Here is a 23,635-nt window from a genome sequence, read left to right on the forward strand (position 1 = left end):
TCTAATAATTTATTTTCTCAAAATAAAAATAAATAAATGAATAAAGAAGAGAAAGGACTGGCTAAATAAACAATTTTTTCAACCTGAGTTTAAATAATTTAAATCACTATAATTTTTTATTTTAAAACTTTTAATTGTTTAATTCAAAAAATCATGTTGTTTATAAAAAACATTTCATATAAAAATAAAAAAGCATAAAGAAAAATAAATAATTTTAACTAAAAAAATACATATTTTTCTTTAAAAATTAAATTATTTGAAATTCTTTTAAGTAATTTTGTAATTCTGTGAAATTAAATATTAGTTGGTTTTATAAAATGCCCAATGTCGGTTGAAAATTAAAACCCAAGTGAATTTGTAATCGTTCTTGTCATCCTGTCAAGTTTGGTTAGGAGTGCCTTTTTTTTTAACAAGTAGACGCATAGTTTTGAAAACTGGTTGGTCTGTTGGTCGATCAAAACTGGTATCAGGTTGATTTAAAAAAAATAAAACTTGAGGTGACTAGACAAGTTAATTTAATAAAATATGGTAAAAATTTTAATTTTGACATATTAATTTTAATTTTTTATTAAAAAATATTATTTTAATTTAAAAAAATAATGTTGATAATTTGATACTCGATGAAAACCTAAAATTCAGTTCAGGTTTAAAAAGTACGAGTAGACGAGGTTAATATTTTAGCGAACGCTAGGATTATTTAATTTTTATTTAGCTCAAGACGGGGTTTCGAAAATACGTCCTGAAGACGTCTCGAGGACCCCACTAGACTTTAATTTTCCTGGACAAGGAACCTCCAGCTGTGATTCGCCGATTATTATAAAAAAGAAGCCTTGCCCCTCTTCGCCCATCTTTGAACTCGACAGCATCTCTGTAGCAAAAGAAAGAAGAAGAAAATGGCTGCAAACCAGGTGCCAAATCTTGGATTCGAGAGAGACAGGTTATTATAAATCTCTTTGCTTAGTTCTTCATCTTTTTTACTTTTACTTGATTATTAAATGAAGTTAGTACTAATTTCCTTTTCTTATCAATTAACTTCCTCAACAATAGAACAAAAGTTATATATACACACTGTTTTGTAAGATGACCTTCCTGAAGCAATTTTAACTTTGTTAATGGTGACAGCATCGCTGTGCATCATGGAGTCTTCGCTCTGCTCGTGGACACATTAAATAAACAAATCCAAGTGAAATACCAATCCATGCCTACTTCTCCATACGATACTCACAAGTGGGTCATGTCAGCATTTTTGGCGGCTCTGTTTATATACGCCACAGCATCGGTGGCCGAGGCGATACCGCGGAGCCAGGAATCAGTTTACCAGAGGCTTGCCGGCAACATCCGCTACTTTGCCAGCGCCCTTGCTACAGTTTTCCTTCTGGTGCTTGCTTGGGGGTAGTGTATCATTTCTGTAAATATGCTCGGCTTAGTGTTGGGAAAGCTATTTGAAGGTGAGAGGAGCCGTAAAGAGGACCCAGGCAGGTCAGCAGAAAGTGTAGCATTGTATTGAATGATTGCCTTCGATTCACTTGCTTCCGCCCACCCGTTCTCTTCACATGTATTGTTAGATTGTCAAGATATGTTGTATTTGTTGTTGTACAAGAGAATTGAATAGAGAAGAGGTCACTTTTCTGTGATTCTTTTTGCATATATGGGAATTGCAAATGCAGAGGAGCCGTAAGAAGTTCATATAAGTTTATTTTTTTTAAAAAATAAACTATCAATAATTTTATTCTAATCTTTTAAAACTAATAAGTTTTACTTAATATTTTATCATTTTCAAAAAATCATTTTTTAACTGTGCGACACATATGGGCACTTCATATACTTAAAAAAATAAGCCATTAATTGATTTTTTTATCCTTATTAAAAAACACTGTAATAATAATTTTTTATAGTATCATATTTCTCCACTCTTGAAATAGTTTATGGCTATAATATTTTTTATATTATCATTATTTTTTAATCTTGATTATATCAAAATCAAATTATGATAGTAAAAAAGAGAAAAGTATTCTCCATATTTACAAATCATATTTTTTTAAAATATAAAATTTAATGTTCTCCAGCATAATTAACGTGTGTCTTGGAAATCTTTTTAAGAATCATAACAATTAACAAGAATAAATCTGGACGATTACAAATCTTTAATTTAAAAAAGTCTAAAAAAAAGATTACGTAACAAAACTTATTATAAAGTATTTTTTTAATAAAAAAGATAAATGACAAAATTTTAAATGTATTTTTGGGATGGATGGAATGATACTACCTAGTACTTACCAAATCTTCTCACGTCTTGGTTTTTTTGACTTTTTCGCATAGGTCTTGGAGTGGGATGGAGCGGGGTGCAGGACGTTTAGCTGGAGACGTCTCGCCCGTTTGCTTTCTTAGTTGTTTTAAAGAGAAAAAAACCTTGCCGTTCTCGAAGTCTCCCGTCATATGCAATCATTTTCATCTTTTTGTGTTGCTTTAAAAACATAATCCTTCTTCAGCATTTCCATTACAGATTGTACGCGTTTATTTACGAAATTTCATTTATTCTTGATCTGTGTTAAAAAAATATAAGAAATATTATTCCTTAAAAATATAAAATAAGCGCTGTTTTGCATGTTGATATTTTTAATATTTAGAATAAATTAAAAGAAATACTATAATTGATTAAAAATGTTAAATGATTATTAACAGGTTTTTTGAAAACATCCATTAATCATAATATTAGCATAAATCTACTAACCGTCTTTAATTACGCACACTAGTTTCTTGACAGGTACTTTAAACTTGTATTATTTAATTAATCTATATTTTTTTTTATCTATTTTCTAATATACTGTTGAACATTTATAAATGAACAAGACTTCAATGTTTATGAAATAAACATTTGTTATTTTTAAATAATTTCATAAAATCTTCATAATTATAATTAAATTAATCTCTTTAAAATCTCAATCATGTAAAATATTTTTCGCCCTGGTCTTGGAGTGGAATGACAAAGCCTTCAAAGTATTGTAACCAAAACATGTCACAAGCTGACTGTTTACATAAACACATTTCTTCAGACGAACCTTCTTATTGTTCTTGTAATTCTGTGTTCGAAGACTTTGATGGAGCTGCTAATATTTTGATGAATGGAGACGTTTTTTGAAGACGTTTTTTGACTTGGGGACATTTTATTGGTTATCCAAGCTCTCCAAGAAAGGCCCCACACAAAGTCCCACCAGTCAAAAAATACTGAAAAGGCCAGCCAGAACCTCCCTGTCCTCCTCAACGTGTATAAAATGCCCTCCCCGCTAAAAACTTGAAACCCATTCGAGCTTCAGTATCTGTGTAAAGTTTAACATAGCAGAATGGCTGAGCACCTTGGGGCAAATCCTGCTTTCGAAAAAGAAAGGTCAGTCTAAAATAAATTTCTAGGTTTTGTTTCCTTTCCTGTTTTTTTCCTAAGCCCATCACTCTCTCTTTCCTGGATTAATGCTTCCTTTACTTCAATATTTTCTTTTTTACTGTTGAAGCTTCACTCAGGGGATTAGCCACTTAAATTTTCCTTAATTTTTGCGTACGAAGTGATTTTGATTTTTGTTGTGATGGCAGCATTATTATGCAACATGGAGTATTTGCCCTCCTGATTGGGACGCTAAACAATCAAATCCAAATGAATAAACAATCAAACCCATTTGACAGCCGCGACGTTGTTATGCCAGTTTTCCTCGTAACTCTGTTTATATATGCAACGGCCTCGGTGGCCGAAGTCATGCTCCGTGCTCGAGAATCAACTTACTACACACTGGCTGGCAAGCTCCGACTCTTTGCCAGTGCCCTTGCTGCAATATTGCTTCTAGCAATTCTTGCTCCAGTTCTGGGGTGCATTATTTCAGTCGTCTGGGCCTGTATATTTATGGGAGTCGCATATGAATCAAGGCAAGAGTTGTACAACATTTTAAGCCAGATAACTAATAAGTTACTTGACATGTTGACCAGGATAAATGCACGCGTGAGGAGCCGCAAGGAGGAGCCAAATCAGCTACGTGTCTAGGTCACTACATGTCCTTAGAATTTATGGAGTAATTGGCACGGGAAAATACTTGTTTGGGACTATTTCCTGTTGTTCACTTCCTCCCAGCCCCTTTTTTTTTTACTTTTTGTAAAAAAAAGCATTGCCTGTTTGAAGAGGAAGATTTGATAAGATATTGATTACGAGGGATTTACTTGGCATGTAAAAAATGTAATGAAGTTAGAATTTTTTTAAGGTTTGTGTCTTCAAGCTTGGTTAGGGGCTAAATACAGATTCGGTTAAAATATTCTTCACCCAGCACGGTACACGTCAGAACATTTAGTTTATCTAACACGCTTTTGTAAGAGGCTGTGCTCAATTTTATTTTATTTTATGTAAAAAGATAATATTTGAAGCATTAAAAAAATTGTGTGATTGTAATTAAAATCGGTATAACAGTTTAAATTTAAAAATTCTCAGTCATGCTATTTTTTATATAAACTTTTATATTAAATTCTATAAAAAATGTTCCAATACAACCTTATTTATTGGTTAGATCCGTAAAATAAAAAACAAATTTAATTCACACCCAATTAATAAAAAAAATCAAAAAATCAATGAAAAATAAAAAACAAAAAAGCCCATTCTTGCATGAGCTAGGTTGGGCCTATTTAAAAGAGTTAGACGAGTTGACAACAGATAAGCCACTTGTCATTTAGGACAACATTGTGCCCCCAAAGTTTCAAACTCATATTCTCAACATTACTCCCATGATTTAAAAAGTATATTAACTTTGATTACTGTTGATACAGTAACCGATTATAATCTCTTTGGAAGCTAGACTTGAGCCGCCACGTGGACGAGTCTAACACTTGGCACGTCATCCGTGGATATACTACAAGGAAAAACAAAATACCCTCACCACGAAGAAAATCGGATGCAGTTAGAGAAGAAATTAATATTTAGGTAAGTATTGGGATTATATTCGTATGGTGGTTGAATATGAAATATTGGCAAATTACAAAATATAACTAAATAAGCTGGTTGTTGTTTACTGTGCACCCATACTTATTTCACAGCTCACTCTTATATTCATGGACTCTCTTTTTTTTAAATCATTTAAGTTTTTTATTTTATTTTGATTATTAAACTTTATTTATTTATAATTTCATCATTAATTAATATTCTAAATGACATGGGGTAAATATTGTAGTTTCCCCTGCCACATGCTTTTTCTTTTTTCTTTTGTTTGTTCTTTTTTGTTTTTATATTTTTAAATTATTTTTGTTAATTTTTTTAATATTAAACTGATTAAAAATTTAGTTCTATAATTTAAAAAAAAAACTTTGTGAAGTACTATATTATTTTCCTACATAATTTTTTTTTGTAAAATAATCTTTATCGATTTTATTTTTATCATATAGAGCTGATTGGAAAGTTTGCTTCGTTGTTTTTTTCTTTAAAATATTGTGAATTATTACAATGTTTCCCTACATGATTTTTGTTTTGAAAGTTTACTTTGTAGTTTTTTTTCTCTAACACATTGTGGATTGTTATAATGTTTCCCTACATGATTTTTGTTTTACTATAATATTTCCCTATAGATTTTTTAAAAAATTATCTTTGTCAATTTTATTTTTTAAATATTGAGCTGATTGAAATTTTAGTTTTAACTTTCTCCACGTGTTTTTTTTATTTATTTTTTTTGCTTCTTTTTTCCAAAATTGTCTTCTTATTTCATTTTTTTTGTGTTTTTTTTCAATAATTGTTTTTGTTAATTTTTTTTTAATATGAAGGTGATTAAAAATTTAGTTCTATAGTTTTTTTCTTTGAAAACACTATGGATTGCTATAATGTTTTTTCATGAGGTTTGTTTTTCTTTTTTTATGATTTTTTTTATTTTTCCAGAATTGTCTTTGTCGATTTTATTCTTTTTATATTGAATTGATTGAGAATTCAATTTCGTAGTTTTTTTCTTAAAAATATTATGGATTGCTGCAGTGTTTCCTCACATGATTTTTTTAAAATTATCTTTATTAATTTTATTGTTTTTAATATTGAGCTGGGTGAGAATTACAACTGTAAATTTTCTTATGAAACACAATAAATTGCTATAGTGTTTCCCTACATGGTTTTTTTCCTTTTGTTTTTGTTAATTTTATTTTTTTTATATTGAGCTAGTTGAAAATTTAATTTCATAGTTTTTTTCTTTAAAACACTATGGATTGCTACAATATTTCTCCATGTATTTTTTTATGATTTTTTCCAAAATTTTCTTTGTTCATTTTATTTTTTAAATATTAAACTGATAAAAAATTTAGTTTTGTAATTTTTTTCCTTAAAAACATTGTGGATTGTAACAGTTTTTCTCTGTATAATTACTGTTATATAATTTTTTAACAAACTCATATTAACACACAAGCATACCACAAGCCTGCAGCATTGCACAGACATAGTATCTAGTACTAGTATATTGCTCGTGGATCTAGCATGTACCAGACTGAAGTGATTTGGACCTGAAAAACATGTCGTGTTCAATTGACTTGAGTCTAAACATCATGTTATGCTCATTTTTCTTAGGTATTGTTGCCAAGCTCATGGTTCTAGGACTTTTTATTATTTCTAAATCCAAGTAGCTCAGATCTAACATGTTTGCAGGACCTAAGATGCTTGAGTCTCATAATTCATGTTAGACCTAAGCAAATAACAAATGAATAGAGTATAATTGTGATTTTTAGTTGTTAGAAGAAAAAAAAAACAAACAATCGATCATCGATGGTAATCTAATCATGATATATCTACACACACTGCACCATATAAAAAAGACACGTCTACATATTTAGTTATACGATGGATAACCAAATTTGATTACCAAAAAGTATCTCATGCTCCTTTTTAATAGCACGGGCGCTACTTACTTATTGAGGCATGTGTAATACACATCAATAACTTCTCGATTAAAAATAAAAATTACAATGTAAATATACTAAAATACCCCCATAATTCTTTTAATTACATAATATACCCTCGTTATGAACTAAGTTACGTGGACATGTTTTTATGTGGTGATATGATTTTTTATTTACATGCTCTAATTGATCCAATATATCATGTATTATTTTAATGTTGAAATAAAAATTAATTTTACAATGAGATAGAATTTTAGATTGTTGCTAAAAAATCAAAAGATAAAAAACCGAAATTGAAATAAAAATAGTCTAATTTCATTTAAAGCATGGCAAGCTACAATTTGGCCCTCCAAGTTTTGCTTTTGAAATTTCAATCCTTGTTCATTTTATTATTTATACCTTGATTCGAAACTTTATTTTTATTGAATTTTAATTTTTGAATTTTCATAGATGTAATAAAAAGTCATTTTGAAATGAAGACATAAAAAAATTTGATCAACTATATTTTGATTATAAAAATAATAATTTTGTTATTAATGTATTTTTTTATTACGAGAGTTTATTATGTATGGTGTTTATATATTAAAAATAGATTTGAATATATAAATATTTTTTATATGATTTTAGGATATTTTATTATTAAAAATCAAGGGGCTTGAAACTTGAACTTTGTGTTTTTTATTATCAAATCAGTAATATATATAAAAAAAACCAAGCAAATGGCAACAACTTCTTCTGTTTTTTCCTCTCTCCTAGGCTAGGTGCGTTCCAGAACAACAATGCCTAGCTTTGTTTTACTTGATTTGATATTTGATCTTATTTTTTTAACTATTATCTTCTCCATTGTTTCCTTTGAATTGTTTTGTTTAATTATTATTTTTTCAGTAATTGGTCTTTTATAAAGGGTTTTTAAAATTTCATAATACCAAAAACAAATTACTATAATTTATCTTTCAATTTATTTTCTTATGAAATTTTAAATAAATTACTTGTGTTTTTATTATGCATTTATAATATTGAGAATCATATATCTTTTAATATTGAGAATCAATTGCATCGGACACATATATTGTTTTTCCATTCTTTAGATAACAAATGTTACAATATTATAAAACATATTGACAATATAAAGACTATTTTCTATCATATTAAATATTGATTTGAATTATATTACAGTGTAATGCGTGTAGATTAGACTGGTTTGTATATTCACGCTACATGCTATACATGCTATAAAGATCATAATTTTTTTAAACATAAAAAAATATTTAAGTTTTAAATATTAAATAAACTATTAACCCACCAGTCGAGTGGATGGAGGGTGTCATTGGCCCACTATCCCGGCATGTTTGAATTGACTATTAAGACCTTACAGAACTCAACGTGTCAATCCCTAAACCGTCGATTCAATCAGCCTTTCACCCCCATTCATTTTGTTTGCCTATTAACAATTCAATTCAGCTCGAGGACGTCTCGCCCGTTTGCCATTCCAGAAGTCTCCAATCATAAGCAATCATTTTCATATCCATTAAAGATTGTAAGCGTCTATTTATGAAATTTCATTTATTCTTAATTTGTGTTAAAAAAACATACAAAAAATATTATTCATTAAAAATATAAAATAAGCGCTGTTTTGCATGTTGATATTTAAAAATATTTACAATAAATTAAAAAATACTATGATTGATTAAGAATGTTAAATGACTATTAACAGGTTTTTTGAAAACATCCATTGATCGTACTATTAGCATAAATCTATTAAGTGTCTTTAATTTTACACACCACTAGTTTATTGACAGGCACTTCAAACTTGTATTATTTGATTAATCTATATTTTTTTTTCTTTCTATTTTCTAATAGATTGTTAAAGATTTATAAATGAATGAAACTTTAATGCTTATTAAATAAACATATTTTATTTTTAAATAATTTCATAAAACCTTGATAATTAGAATTAGATTAATCTATTTAAAACCTGAATCATATAAAATATTTCTTAACTTGAGTAAATTAATATTACAAACGTAAATTGAATTATCACTCAGAAATTAATAATTAATAGTTAGGTTAAATATATATAATCATTAAAAATAAAAAATTACTTAACAATTTTCCCTTGACATTATATCACTACGAACCATGTTTATTTTATTCTTTTTAGTCGTGTAAAACTGAATATAAATTAGTATTGAATACACGAATAAAAATCTTAATTAATCAAGTATTAAGAAAACATTGATTTTTTATACTTTCAGTATTTGTCCAGAAAACCAGAAGCAATGTATAAAAAAATTAACTAAGAATTCAATTTAACAATTTGATGTAATTTAACTATTTTCAAATTTTTATACTTCATCTTTCTTATTAGATTATTTCTAGGCCTTTTTAAAGTTATCATAATAAAATTAAAGTATCGATGTAGCACTGTACAGTTTAAGAATAATGTATTTTATGTTATTTAGAATTTTACATGGTATAGATCTAATATAAAGCAACATAATTAACCTATGTTTTAGGATTCATTAAAAAAAAAAAATCCTACTGCTCGGGAATCAATAATGTTTTAAAATAATAGCAGCAATATTGATAGGTTTATTAATAAGAGACTGGATAGAATTTAGTTATTAATGAGTACTGGAGAAGTACTGCAATGTTAATTCTACTATTTTATTTATTGATAGAATAACAGTGGGAAAACTTGATAATTTTTTAGTATTCCAGTCTAAAAAACCTAATTCTAGTGGCTTAAAATTAAAATTAGAGGTAATTATTTCAATTGGATTCAATTTTATAAAAAGAAAAATCAAATCAAAATTAAAAAAATAAAATTGGTTCAAACTAACCGGTTTTGGTTCAGTCCAGTTAGGTTTTTCAAGATAAAAATAGATTTAAATTGGTTTGGTCTAGATTTTTTGTTTTAGCTCTGTTTTTTTAGTTTTTGATTATATATATATATATATTTTGTTTGGTTTTTCAGTTTAGATCAATTTTTTTATTTGGGTTTAGTTAAATTTGATTTTTTTCAGTTTTTTCTTATAAAATCAAATTAAATTGGGTGATATTTTTAAATTTTTAATTGCTTTTTTAAAAAATTAATGGTTTAAAATAACTTCATATATAGATAGATATTAAAGGGAAGAGAGTTAGAAAGGGAGTTGATATGTTTTCTTTTATTTTTTCTCATATGCAACTCTCATGGTATCTCCCAACTATAATATTAAAAATAAGATTTTCATTTAATTTGCGGATTAAAGAAAACTATATGTCGATTTTCCTCACTTGCAAAGAAAAGAGGACTCTTATTCTTCTAATTTTAAATTACTATAAAATAAAACTGGAACTGTATATATGTATATATATCTTGACAATTGCAATGATTCGTTTTTTTATTTATTTTGAAATTAGCTTTAGCTACGAAGTTGATATTTTAGCGAGAAGCTAGGATTAATTAATTTCCCAGGACGCCGGCTTTTGAAAAATACGTCTTTGACAAAATTCACAATCGAAAGACGTCTTTTGAAGACCCCACCCATTCGAGACTTCAACGCTTTCCTCTCCTATAAAAGGCCCCGTCAATGAAGCAACAACACTTCACCCATTTGGCTAGAGCACCAAACCCCAAAGACAACACCTCTCTAGCAAAAGAAGGCAGCAGCAAATGGCAGAAAACCACCCGCCTCATCTTGGTTTCAAAGGAGACAGGTTACTCTATATCGTCTTGCCATTATTTTTTTTTTCCCATCAAGTTCAGAGGGATTCAAATTAAATTTCCTTTTCCCTTTTTTTCACCGTCTTTAATTCTTGTGTTTGAATCATTTTAATTTTGTTATGATGACAGCATCGTGGCGCAGCATGCCATTTTTGCCCTGCTTGTGGACACGTTAAGCAACCAAATCCAAGTGAAATACCTGTCAATGCGAGTTTCTCCATTTGACACCCACCAGAGAGTCATGTCAACATTTTTAGCTGCTATGCTTATATACGCCACAACATCAGTTGCCGAGGTTATACTCCGGACGCAGAAATCAGTCCATCAAAGACTTGTCGGCAATATTCGCCTCTTTGCTAGCGCCCTTGCTACAATTCTGCTTCTGGTGACTCTTTCCCTGGTTGTGTCCTGCATCGTTTCCGTCTTGTGGGCCTGTTTATTTGTGAAGTTAGCATATGAATCATGTCAAGATCTGTGCCAGTTGCTAAGCCAAACAACTGATGAGGTACTGCGCTTGTTGAAAAAGCTAATTGCAATTGTGAGGAGCCCCAAAGAGAAACCAAACCAGTCGAATGTACAGGTCCTTCCAAGTCCCGAGGCAGATTAGGATAGTGTTAAATCATGGACTTGTTGCTCCTAGCTGTTTTTTGTAATTTAAGCAGTGATATTGTTTTTCTAACGCGCTAGAGAATTAGATAATTGAAGGATATGACACTCTTTTTATGGGCCTGTTCTTCTTTTTGTTTGTATGAGGAATGAGACTTGCAAAGTTATCTGAGCTAAGATTTATTTGGTGGTCGGCAAGCTCATGGAGGGGCTAAATAGGATGGAGTTTGTGCTTGGACCACCAGTTCAAGGCATTCCTCACCCATTATTTAAAAAAAATATTTGAATATTTAATAAAAGAGGAATAAGAAATCTCCATAAATGACAGATCTTCTAATTCTTACATAGTTTTGATTCCAAGAAGTGGAAAGTATATCTTTTTTTATTTCCCATTTCTATTCAAATGAGTACTTCAAAGTAGTGCAGCAAAAACTCTCTCTTTCTTGTATTAATGCTTCCTTCACTTTAGACTCTATTTTTCCAGTCAAGGAATTAGCCTCTTAAATTGTCCTTGATATTTGCGTACTTATCGATTTTAATTGTTGTTGTGATGACAGCATTATTATGCAATATGGAATATTTGCCCTCCTGGTTGGGACGCTAAACAACCAAATCCAGGTGAAGTACCAATCACTTAAAGGCTCTCCATTTGACAGTCACGACGTTATTATGTCAGTTTTCCTTGTTGCTCTGTTTATCTATGCCACGGCATCGGTGGCCGAAGTTATGCTCCGAGCTCGACAATCAACTTACTACACACTGGTTGGCAATCTCCGACTCTTCGCCAGTGCCCTTGCTGCGATATTGCTTCTAGCAATTCTTGCTCCAATTCTGGGGTGCGTTATTTCCGTCATATGGGCCTGTTTATTTACGGGAGTCGCATATGAATCAAGCCGAGAAGTGTCCAACATTTTAAGCCAGCTAACTAGTAAGTTACTTGACATGGTGACCAGGCTAATTGCACGCGCGAGTAGCCGCAAGGAGGATCTGAATCAGCCACGTGTCTAGGTCACCGCGTGTCCTTAGAATTTAGATTGAGTAATTGGCAGCGGAAAATACTTGTTTGGGACTATTTCTGGTTGTTCTCCTCCCCGCCCTCTCTGTTTTTTTTTTTTATTATTATTATTTTAAAGAAATATTTGTATGTTTGAAGAGGAAGATCTGAGAAGATGTTGATTACGAGGAATTTACCTGGCATGTAAAAAAATAAAATGAAATAAGATTTTTTGTTTTTTTTATTAAAGAGGACTGTCAGATTTATTTATTTTTTTTATCTCGACTTATGGTCAACACACTAACAAAAAGGTTTGTGTCTTCAAGCTTGGTTAGGGGTAAATACAGATTCGGTTAGCCAATTAGAAGTTAAAATATTCTTCACCCTGCATGGTACACGTCAGTACATTTAGTTACCCTTGCTAGTTTAGAGCCCGCACTTTCGGTGTGGGTTGCATCTAAATTTTCTGGAATATAAAAAAGTAATATTTAAATTATTAAAAGTATTTGTATTTATTATTAATCTCTGTAAAGCAATTTAAATTTGAAATCTCAATCTAAATATTTATTTATTTGAAATTTAATCATATAAAAAATATTCTAATATAACTTTAATCATTAGATAAATCTAAAAAAAAATATCATGTTCATCTTAATTAACCACAAAAACATTATAAACTCTACTAAATTGAATTGATTTTTATATTTTATAATATGATAAAAATATAAAAATTAATTTATAATTCATAATCAATTCATTACTAAATAATAAAATTTATTAAAAACTCAAAATTAAATAAAAAAATTAAAAAAATAAAAAAACTTATAACCTGAATTATAAAATATGTTGGATTTAAATATTTTTTTATAATATGATAAAAAATATAAAAATTTACTTATAATTATTTTAATATTAAATATTAAAATAAACTAGAAATATAATATTAAAAAATAAAATTTAAAAAAATAAAAAAAAATATACCAAATAAAAAAAAATTCTTGCATGAGCTAGGTCAGGCTTATTAAAAAATACCAGGCACATGGTTGAAGACAGATCCATGCGCCCCCTAAATTAAAAACCCGCGACCTCAACAATATTCTGCACATTAACCATTAAAAATATATTAACCTGATCCACTCTTCAAAAAGTAACCATTATAGTTTATTGACAGGTACTTCAAACTTGTATTATTTAATTAGTCTATATTGTTTTTTTTTTCTTTCTATTTTTTTATATTATTTAGAATTTTACATGGTGTTAAGGTAATATAAAGCAACATAATTAAGGTAATATAAAACAATATAATTAACCTATGTTTTAGGATTCATTTAAAAAAAATCCTAGTGCTCGGGAATCAATAATGTTTTAAAATAATAGTAGCAATATTGATAGTTTTATTAATAAGAGACTGGATAGAATTTAGTTATTAATTAGTATTGGAGAAATACTATAATGTTAATTCTACTGTTTTATTAATTGATTTCTTTATTTATTGATAGAATAATAATGGGGAAAATTGATAATTTTTTAGGATTTCAGTCTAAAAAAACTAATTTTATGGTTTAAAATCAGGAATGATTATTTTTTGTTTGGTTAAGTTTTAATAAAAAAATAATCAAGCTAATTTTTTTTTAAAATCAAAACCAGTTCAAACCGACTAGTTTTGGTTCGGCTTGATTTTTTAAGATAAAAACTGATTCAAACCGGTTTCTCTTGATTTTAGTTGAGTTTTTTATTTTTCGATTCGAGTTTAGTTCAGTTTTTTCTTATAAAATCGAATCAAATTGACCGAGTTTTTTTAAAATTGTAATTAGTTTAATTAAATTTTTTTTTTAATTTAGTTATTTCAATTATTTTTTTTAAATTTTCTCAGTTTAATTAATTGTTTGATTTTTTTACTGATCCCCCCACTTAAAATGACTTCATGTAAAGATATTAAAGAGAAGAGAGTTAAAAAGGGAGTTGATATGTTTTTCCTTTTAATTTTTCTCGTATGCAACTCTTATAGTATCTCCCAACTATAGTATTAAAAACAAGATTTTCATTTAATTTGCGGGTTAAGGAAAAATATATGTCGATTTTCCTCACTTGCAAAGAAAAAAGGACTCCTATTCTTCTAATTTTAAATTACTATAAAATAAAACTAGAATTATAGTTTTTGCTATAATTCGTCGAAGGCATTATAATTGTATTGCTTTTTATATTTAATATTAATGAGATGAATATATATATATACCGTGACAACTGTTGCCGTGATTCTTTTTTCTCCTTTGAAATTAGCTTTAGCTACGAAGTTGATATTTTGGCGAGAAGCTAGGATTAATTAATTTCCCAGGACGCCGGCTTTTGAAAAATACGTCTTTGACAAAATTGACAAAACGAAAGACGTCTTTTGAAGACCCCACCCATTCGAGACTTTAAAGTTCAACCCTTTTCCTCCCCTATAAAACGCCCCATCAATGAAGTATCGACACCTCACCCATTTGTCTAGAGCTCCTAACCCAAAAGACCACATCTCTCTAGCAAAAGAAGGCTGCAGGAAATGGCAGAAAACCACCCGCCTCGGCTTGGTTTCAAAGGAGACAGGTTACTCTCTATCCTCTTGCCTTTATATTTTTTTTTCCCGTCAAGTTCACAGGGATTCAAATTAAATTCCCTTTTTCCCTTTTTTTCACCGTCTTCAATTCTTGTGTTTAAGTAATTTTAATTTTGTTATGATGACAGCATCGTGGCGCAGCATGCCATTTTTGCCCTGCTTGTGGACACGTTAAGCAACCAAATCCAAGTGAAATACCTGTCAATGCGAGTTTCTCCATTTGACACCCACCAGGGGGTCATGTCAACATTTTTTGCTGCTCTGTTTATATACGCCACAACATCAGTTGCCGAGGTTATACTCCGGACGCAGAAATCAGTCCATCAAAGACTTGTCGGCAATATTCGCCTCTTTGCTAGCGCCCTTGCTACAATTCTGCTTCTGGTGACTCTTTCCCTGGTTGTGTCCTGCATCGTTTCCGTCTTGTGGGCCTGTTTATTTGTGAAGTTAGCATATGAATCATGTCAAGATCTGTGCCAGTTGCTAAGCCAAACAACTGATGAGGTACTGCGCTTGTTGAAAAAGCTAATTGCAATTGTGAGGAGCCCCAAAGAGAAACCAAACCAGTCGAATGTACAGGTCCTTCCAGAGCCGAATGTGCAGGTCCTTACAAGTCCAGAGGCAGATTAGGATAGTGTTAAATTATGGACTTGTTGCTCCTAGCCGCTTTTTGATATTTACGTTGTGATATTGTTTTTCTAACGCGCTAGAGAATTAGATTATTGAAGGATATTGCACTCTTTTTATGGGCCTTCTCTTCTTTTTGTTTGTATGAGGAACGAGACTTGCAAAGTTATCTGAGCTAGATTTATTTGGTGGTCGGCAAGCTCACGGAGGGGCTAAATAGGATGGAGTTTGTGCTTAGACCACCAGTTCAAGGCATTCCTCACCCATTATTCTTTAAAAAAATATTTGAATATTTAATAAAAGAGGGATAAGAAATCTCCATAAATAACAGATCTCCTTCTTACATGGTTTTGATTCCTAGCAGTGGAAAGTATATCTTTTTTTTTTTATTTCGCATTTCTATTCAAATGAGTACTTCAGAGTGATGTAGCAAAAACTTTTGTAAGACTATACTTTATGTTTTTTTTTTAATGAACTGACTTATTATTTTTGCAATGCTCTGTTAGAAGACTTCATCAGCCCGTGGTCAACCTGTTTTTAAAGTACAGGCTGTGCACCCATTTTGTGTAAAAACAAAAGAGGTTTTATGAATGATTGCAATTTTTTTTTTTTTCTGTAACTCAATCTACTATGAAAGAAAATGATAGGTTAAAATGCATCCTGAACAAAATGAAAACCGTATTTTGAGCTCCCCACCCAATCTTTTTTTTCTTTTAATTTTGTTAATCACCTATTTATATTTAGATAATAGTTATTGTATGATTGAAATCTCAGTTCATGGATTATCGGATCAATTACAAAATAATAATGTTTTAATTAGCTCAAATAGTATTATTTTGGATAAAAAAATTATTAAAACTATTTCAATCAAGATTTATTAGATTTAATTAGATTAATCAGATTATAAACAAGTACTGGTTTAATTTAAAAATAAACCTGACGCGTGGATAATGTCCACGGAGCATCGACTCTGAAACGTGGCGATGTGAAAAGTTGGGGAGTATTCGTCTTTGACTATAAACAGTGCAATACGTCCGTGCGCTGATACCCAACAGGACGTCCCAAGCGTTTTTCCATCTTTTTTCCCCTGCCCCTATAAACCAATACAAAGACACCTCCTCGGTCTCACACCCACGTCTCCTACATCTCTCTCTCTCTCTCTCTCTCTATATATATATATATATATATATAAACACAAATATACTGAGGAGTTTTTTTTATATATAAATCCATCATCAGTTAATAATTTTTTTAAATGAAATTTAAAAATAATAAAAATAATATTATTTTAACACTTTTTTAAAAAAATATCAAATTAAATTTTAATTTAATTTAACCAGTCTAATTATAAGGTTGAATAGATTTTTAATTCATATGATTATCCTACATCATTCATAATTAATGCAGCACGAATCAAAAAGATAGGTTCTTACAAGACGAGAAAATATACTTCATAATTTATAATTTAAAGATGTTATAATTAAAATATTAATTTGATCAATCATAAAATTTAAAAATAATAGAATATTTTTTAGTTATTATCAATCTAGCTTTGGAATCTAGTTGTATATTCTTATCATTTTTCATTTATTTTTATACTCACTTGTTGAAATTTAGAGGAAACAAAAATCAAGAATAATTGAATATACAGACTTTATTTGATTTCATATTATTGTGATTTTTTTTAATTATTATTATTAATATAGATGTTAAAATAAGTTTGTATATATCTCGATTGATTTTATGAGTTCTAAAATTAACAATTACATGAATCTTTAATAACTTTATTATGTTTTTTTTTATGAATATAAATATCAAATCAATTTATATATACCTTAAATAATTTTATAGATTCTTAAATTAACGATTATGTAAACTTTTAATAATATTAAAATTTATAAAATTTAAACCAATAATATCTAAAATAAATAAATTTAAATTTTCATCCAGAGCTATCTATCTAGGTAGACAGCTTATAATACAGCATTTAATGGGAAAAATAGGCGGTATCTAAGAAAAGAATGTGACTGCTTACTGGTTTCCTACTTCTCTTGTAATAAACTTGTATTTCTTATGAACACAATAAGGCCAAGCAAACCTATAACTAAAAGAAAAGGCTTTTCCATAGCAAACAATGCAATTGTAAATGATTCAAATTGGAAACATAAAAGTAACCCTTAACTTTCTTTTTTTCTCATTTTATAAACGACTGCTTCTAAGTGATGTAATAAAATATTTTTTTAAGTTAATTCTCAGTGAAAAGAACAGTGGAGATAAAGTTCTTATTAGTTACATTCCGGTTATAAAAAAATATAAATTTTAATAAAAATAAAAATGAGTTTATCCTGAAAAAAATACCCAATAAAGATGATTTGGATATCTAATCATTGCCAGAAAATATTTTTTTATTCAATTTAACTTTTAGTTTTTAGACTAATAAAATAATGTTTTTGAATTTTGAATGAAAATTAGTTGAAGTTCGTGGGTTTTTTTTTTAATAAAAATCTCTTAAAACATGATTTTTTGCTCATTGAAATTCGTTAAAGTGGATGAAATTTCACAAATAACATGTTGTTCATATGAGTTTTTTTGGCTCAGCAAAGGTAAATTCCTCTATCATTTCACATAGACCAATTTAATAATAAAACATTACTTGTAAACAATAGATTGACCCTACGAGATCATGCATAAATACATTTACATTCCTGGTCAATAAAAAACCTGATAATAAAAGAGAATTATTTAATTTTTATTTTATTTTTTAATATTAATTATAATGTTTTTAAACTCGGTATAAAAAGTTGGATTACATATTTTAACCAGGTAAACTTTAATTTTTTTTATAAATCAAAAAGGATATTATTTTGATAAAAATTAATGAATAAATTATAACTAAATTTTTAATTAGGTTTTGCCAATCAACCAAATTACTAATTCAAATCAAATTACTAAATCAAACCATTATATCACCAGAGTTCTAATTATCTTGATTTAGCTAAATTTCAGATCAACTTACCAACCAAACTAAATGGGATTTTAAAATTACGATTAACGATGCAGACTGTTGTACGTCCGTGCGCTTCACGAGCAAGGACGTCTCATGTATTTATTTTTCTTTTTTTTTTTTAAAAAAAAACGCCTCGTTTGTCTGAAGACGGGCGTCTGCGCTCTGAAAGGGGCCCTCTCTCATGGGCAACTTATTTGTTTATCTTTTTATTCTAATACTGTCTTTTTACATCTGCAAATACTTGTCGGCCTTGGCTCAAAAGTCTATAACAAACCTGTATTATTAAGTGATGGAGTTAATACGGAAAAATTACTTTTATTTATTGTTATAACTACTTAGTTACATACTTCTGTAAAAATATTTTTAATTAAAATAATATTTTTTATTTTTTAAATTAGAATATCAAAACCTGTGAAAAATAACTATAGCGAATATTTTGATATATTTTAAATAAAAAATAATTTAAAAAACAGTCAAACAACACAAACAAGCATACCCTTAATTAAATTAATTACACCGTGTCTTCTTGTTCAAACACCATTAAAAGAGGTAAAATTTAGTTTACTGATTCTATTCAGACAAGGTTATCCAGAGATATTTTGGTGACTTTTCCGTTTTTAATGATAATTCTGTGGATATTTTTTTTATGTAGCACTAAAATTAAAACAGGATTTAGTTTAAAGGAAACGTAGAGGTGGCTTTGACAAGTCATGAGCTATGTCACTCGGTAAGGTAGGTTGATTCTGTAAGTTTATTATGTAAAAACAAATCATAAAACTTAATATTTAAAAACTTATTGAACAATTATATTTAATATAACAAGACACGGACTTGTTAGAAAGAAAAACTTAATAACTAAACTTATTGGACAATTATATTTAAAAAATGAACTTATCTATATTTTTTCAATTTTTTCCAGGGACGGTAAAGATTCTACTAACTTCTAAGCTAATTATTTCTTTGATCATAAAATATTCTTTTATTAGTGACTAAATTTTTTAAAGTGAGCCAAACATAAAAATGAAAAATATTTAACGGTAAAATATTTTTCCAGATATATGAAGGCTAATTCCTTCAATCACCTTTTCTTAAAAGAAAGGAGGATGAGAAATAAACTTGAAAGATATGTGCATTGCACTGGTCACCCTCTACACACAAACCACTATCTTTCTTATTTTTGGTCTCTCTCTATATATAGTTCCTCCAACATACAGTCATTACTTTAAAAGAAAGATTGTTAGAGAAGTCAAGCTCATAATTGGGATGGAGTGGAATGATATTAACTAGTAATTACCAAATCTTCTTTCGTCTTGGTTTTTTTAGAGGGATTGTGGGCTTGTTCCATTGAAAAATGAAGGGAAAAAAAGAAAGAAGGAGAGGGGATGCTTGATTATATATATATAAGAAGAAGAAGAAGAAGAATGAGAAATCTTCATTAAAATCATACAGTTGATCGCAAGCAGAGTAAAAAGGAATTTTGATTTTCTTCAAAAAGGAGGCCTTCAAAGTATTATAGCCAAAACATGTCACGAGCTGGCTGTTTACATAAACGCATTTCTTCTCACGAACTTTCTTATTGTTCTTGTAATTACAGACTTCGAGTGGCCTGCTGATATTTTGACGAACGATTCCAAGTTTTCTTCCTCCAGGGACTGACTTGGATCTTCTAGTGAGACACAGGGATCTGAAATTGCGTCTCTGTACAAAATTGAAGACGTATTTTGACTTCCCGACATTTTATTGGTTATCCAAGCTTCCAAGAAAGGCCCCACACAAAGTTCCACCAATCAGAAAATACCGAAAAGGTCAGCCTGAAATTCCCTCTCCCTCATTCCTCAACGTATATAAAAAAGGCCCCCCCATCTCTACCACCAAATTCAGCAGAAACACTTGAAACCATTTGAGCCTCCTCGATTACAAAGACAGTATCTGTGTAGAGAAGAGAAATAGAGCTGAGCAGAATGGCTGAAAACCCCAGGGAAAATCCTGCCTTCGAAAAAGAAAGGTTAGTCTAAATTAAATTTCTTTTGCTTTGTTTCCTTTATGTTCTTGTAAGCCCGTCACTTTCTCTTTCTTGTATTAATGCTACCTTCACTTTAATATCTATACATCTATTTTTCCAGCCAAGGAATTAGCCTCTTAAATTGTCCTTGATTTTTGCGTACCTAGCGATTTTAATTTTTGTTGTGATGACAGCATTATTATGCAACATGGAATATTTGCCCTCTTGGTTGGGACGCTAAACAATCAAATCCAAGTGAAGTACCAATCAATTAAAGGCTCTCCATTCGACAGCCACGACGTTATTATGTCAGTTTTCCTTGTTGCTCTGTTTATCTATGCCACGGCATCGGTGGCCGAAGTTATGCTCCGAGCTCGACAATCAACTTACTACACCCTGGTTGGCAATCTCCGACTCTTCGCCAGTGCCCTTGCTGCGATATTGCTTCTAGCAATTCTTGCTCCAATTCTGGGGTGCGTTATTTCCGTCATATGGGCCTGTTTATTTATGGGAGTCGCATATGAATCAAGCCGAGAGATGTCCAACATTTTAAGGCAGTTAACTAGTAAGTTACATGACATGTTGTCCAGGCTAATTGCACGCGTGAGGAGCCGCAAGGAGGATCTGAATCAGCCACGTGTCTAGCTCACTACATGTCCTTAGAGTAATTGGCATAGGAAAATACGTGTTTGGGAGTAGTTCTGGTTGTTCTCTTCCCCACCCTCTCTGTTTTTTTTTACCTTTAAAGAAATCTTTGGATGTTTGAAGAGGAAGAGTTGAGAAGGTGTTGATTACGAGGAATTTACTTGGCATGTAAAAAATGTAATGAAATAATTTTTTTTCGTTTTTTGTATTTTATTAAATAGGACTGGCACGTTTGTTTACTGTTTATACAGCAACCAATTAATTGTATTTCTAGCTCATAATCTCACAATCACTCCCACGCATTATGTGATGTTATTATTTTTTATTTACATGATCTTGGTTATCCAATGCAATATATTATTTTGATGTTGAAATAAAAATTGATTTTACAAAATAGAATTTTAAATTATTTTTTAAAGAATGAAACATGAAAGAGTCTTTTTTTTTTCATTTAAAGCACGTCAAATGAATTAGTCTTTCCCCTCATCTCGTTGAAATTGTTTTGTTTAATTATTATTTTTGCATGAATTAGTCTTTTAAAAAAGGATTTTTACAATTTCATAGTACCAAAAACTAATTATTATAATTTATCTTTAATTTTTTTCTTTTTCATGTATTTTATTAAATAGGACTGAAAGCTTTTTTTTTTTTTTTGGGTGTCAACAAGCTCGAGGACGTCTCGTCCGTCTGCTTTCTTAACTGTTTTAAAGAGAAAAAAAAAAACCTCTGCCTTAAAATTGCAATCATTTTCATCCTTTTGTGTTGCTTGAAAAAAAAAACCTTCCCTCTGTATCATATCCATTAGAATTGTATTTGTCTATTTTAGAAATTTTATGTATTCTTGATTTGTGTTAAAAAAATATAAAAAATTTTATTCATTAAAAATGTAAAATACTCGCTGTTTTGCATGTAATATTTTTAAATATTTACAATAAAAAAAAATACTATGATTGACTAACAATGTTAAAAGATTATTAACAGGTTTTCTGAAAATATCCATTAATCGTACTCTTAGCATAAATCTATTTGTTATCTTTAATTACTCGTTTCTTGACAGGTACTTCAAAGTTGTATTATTTAATTAATCTATGATTTTTTTTTCTATCTTCTAATAGATTGTTAGAGATTTATAAATGAATAAAAATTTAGTGTTTATTAAATAAACATGTTTTATTTTTAAATACTTTCATAAAATCTTGATAATTATAATTAAATTAACCTCTTTAAAATCGGAATCTTGTAAAATATTTCTTTAACTTAAGTGAATTAATATTAGAATCATGAATTGAATTATCGCTCATAAATTAATAATTAATAGTTATGTTAAATATATATATAATCCTTAAAAATAAAAATTACTAAACAATTTCCCCTTGACATTATATCACCATGAACCTTTTTTTTTTAATATTTATTTTTAATTATGTAAAGATGAGTACAAATTAGCAATAAATACATGAATAAAAATATTAATTAACTAAGTATTAAGAAGATATTGATTTTTTAATACTATTAGTATTTGTCCAGAACCAGAAGCAATGTATAGAAAAAATAACTAAGAATTCAATTTAACAATTTTATGTAATTTAAATATTTTCAATTTTTTATACTCCATCTTTCTTATTAGATTATTTCTAAGCCTTTTTAAAGTCATCGTAATAAAATTAAAGTATCAATGTAGCACTGTATAGTTTAAGAATAATTTATTTTATGTTATTTAGAATTTTTCATGGTGTAGATATAATATAAAGCAACATAATTAACCTATATTTTAGGATTCATTTAAAAAAATATCCTATTGCTCGGGAATCAATAGTCTTTTAAAATAATAGTAGCAATATTGACAGGTTTATTAATAAGAGACTGGATAGAATTTAGTTATTAGTATTGGCGATTGAAGAATACGCCTCTGACCAAACGGAAGACGTCTTTTGAAGACCCCACCCCCCACCCATTTGGGGGGTGAACTAATTCGAGACTTTTAACACTTTTCCTCTCCTATAAAATGCCCCGTAACCAACGACACGTCACCCATTTGTCTAGAACTCCAAACCCCAAAGACGACATCACTCTAGCTAAAGAAAGCTGTGAAAATGGCAGAAAACCACCCGTCTGATCTTGGTTTCAAAGGAGACAGGCTACTGTAGATCCTCTTGTCTTTATTTATTTATTTTTTGTTTCATATTCAAACTAAATTCCCTTTTCCCTTTATTTCACTGTTTTCCATTCTTGTGTTTAAGTAATTTTAATTTTGTTATGATGACAGCATCGTAGCGCAGCATGCTATTTTTACCCTGCTCGTGGACATTTTAAGCAACCTAATCCAAGTGCACTACCAGTCAATGCCAGTTTCTCCATTTGACACCCACGAGAGGGTCATGTTAGCATTTAATGCTGCTATGTCTTTAATTTAACTCGGAATATTATCCAAATCAACTACTAAATCAAACATGTTCAATAACTTTAGCATGTAGAGAAAGCAGACCAACCTGTGTTTCTAATACAATTAAAATAAAATTTAAAATTTATTTTAATATAAAAAATACTTTAAAAAT

General features: G+C 29.4%; 5 protein-coding genes across 5 annotated transcripts; all 5 read left to right on the plus strand.

The window, feature by feature from the left end:
* The first annotated feature begins 863 nt into the window (after positions 1-863).
* On the plus strand, positions 864-1,639 carry LOC105132177 (uncharacterized). Its single transcript, XM_011035514.1, has 2 exons — positions 864-937; positions 1,123-1,639. The coding sequence occupies exons 1-2, from the start codon at positions 894-896 to the stop codon at positions 1,394-1,396; spliced, it is 318 nt and encodes a 105-aa protein (XP_011033816.1). The 5' UTR covers positions 864-893; the 3' UTR covers positions 1,397-1,639.
* Positions 1,640-3,336: 1,697 nt separating this feature from the next.
* LOC105132169 (uncharacterized) lies at positions 3,337-4,159 on the plus strand. The gene is made up of 2 exons (XM_011035501.1): positions 3,337-3,385; positions 3,586-4,159. The coding sequence occupies exons 1-2, from the start codon at positions 3,342-3,344 to the stop codon at positions 4,025-4,027; spliced, it is 486 nt and encodes a 161-aa protein (XP_011033803.1). The 5' UTR covers positions 3,337-3,341; the 3' UTR covers positions 4,028-4,159.
* A 6,344-nt stretch (positions 4,160-10,503) lies between these two features.
* LOC105132158 (uncharacterized) lies at positions 10,504-11,352 on the plus strand. Its single transcript, XM_011035491.1, has 2 exons — positions 10,504-10,596; positions 10,733-11,352. The coding sequence occupies exons 1-2, from the start codon at positions 10,553-10,555 to the stop codon at positions 11,208-11,210; spliced, it is 522 nt and encodes a 173-aa protein (XP_011033793.1). The 5' UTR covers positions 10,504-10,552; the 3' UTR covers positions 11,211-11,352.
* A 3,334-nt stretch (positions 11,353-14,686) lies between these two features.
* On the plus strand, positions 14,687-15,429 carry LOC105138173 (uncharacterized). Its single transcript, XM_011044198.1, has 2 exons — positions 14,687-14,789; positions 14,928-15,429. The coding sequence occupies exons 1-2, from the start codon at positions 14,746-14,748 to the stop codon at positions 15,427-15,429; spliced, it is 546 nt and encodes a 181-aa protein (XP_011042500.1). The 5' UTR covers positions 14,687-14,745.
* Positions 15,430-20,356: 4,927 nt separating this feature from the next.
* Positions 20,357-21,203, plus strand: LOC105132149 (uncharacterized). Its single transcript, XM_011035479.1, has 2 exons — positions 20,357-20,438; positions 20,630-21,203. The coding sequence occupies exons 1-2, from the start codon at positions 20,395-20,397 to the stop codon at positions 21,078-21,080; spliced, it is 495 nt and encodes a 164-aa protein (XP_011033781.1). The 5' UTR covers positions 20,357-20,394; the 3' UTR covers positions 21,081-21,203.
* Positions 21,204-23,635: the final 2,432 nt, after the last annotated feature.

This window comes from Populus euphratica, unplaced genomic scaffold, assembly GCF_000495115.2.
Source record: "Populus euphratica unplaced genomic scaffold, PopEup_1.0 scaffold2.1, whole genome shotgun sequence".
Taxonomy (NCBI): domain Eukaryota; kingdom Viridiplantae; phylum Streptophyta; class Magnoliopsida; order Malpighiales; family Salicaceae; genus Populus; species Populus euphratica.

What these genes read in the sequence shown, in the direction of transcription:
- LOC105132158 (XM_011035491.1), top strand. Translation starts at nt 10,553, where the DNA reads ATGGCAGAAAACCACCCGCCTCATCTTGGTTTCAAAGGAGACAG. An exon ending in CTTGGTTTCAAAGGAGACAG is followed by an intron (nt 10,597 to 10,732) that starts GTTACTCTATAT and finishes TTATGATGACAG; the next exon opens with CATCGTGGCGCAGCATGCCA.
- LOC105132177 (XM_011035514.1), top strand. Translation starts at nt 894, where the DNA reads ATGGCTGCAAACCAGGTGCCAAATCTTGGATTCGAGAGAGACAG. An exon ending in CTTGGATTCGAGAGAGACAG is followed by an intron (nt 938 to 1,122) that starts GTTATTATAAAT and finishes TAATGGTGACAG; the next exon opens with CATCGCTGTGCATCATGGAG.
- LOC105138173 (XM_011044198.1), top strand. Translation starts at nt 14,746, where the DNA reads ATGGCAGAAAACCACCCGCCTCGGCTTGGTTTCAAAGGAGACAG. An exon ending in CTTGGTTTCAAAGGAGACAG is followed by an intron (nt 14,790 to 14,927) that starts GTTACTCTCTAT and finishes TTATGATGACAG; the next exon opens with CATCGTGGCGCAGCATGCCA.
- LOC105132169 (XM_011035501.1), top strand. Translation starts at nt 3,342, where the DNA reads ATGGCTGAGCACCTTGGGGCAAATCCTGCTTTCGAAAAAGAAAG. An exon ending in CCTGCTTTCGAAAAAGAAAG is followed by an intron (nt 3,386 to 3,585) that starts GTCAGTCTAAAA and finishes TTGTGATGGCAG; the next exon opens with CATTATTATGCAACATGGAG.
- LOC105132149 (XM_011035479.1), top strand. Translation starts at nt 20,395, where the DNA reads ATGGCTGAAAACCCCAGGGAAAATCCTGCCTTCGAAAAAGAAAG. An exon ending in CCTGCCTTCGAAAAAGAAAG is followed by an intron (nt 20,439 to 20,629) that starts GTTAGTCTAAAT and finishes TTGTGATGACAG; the next exon opens with CATTATTATGCAACATGGAA.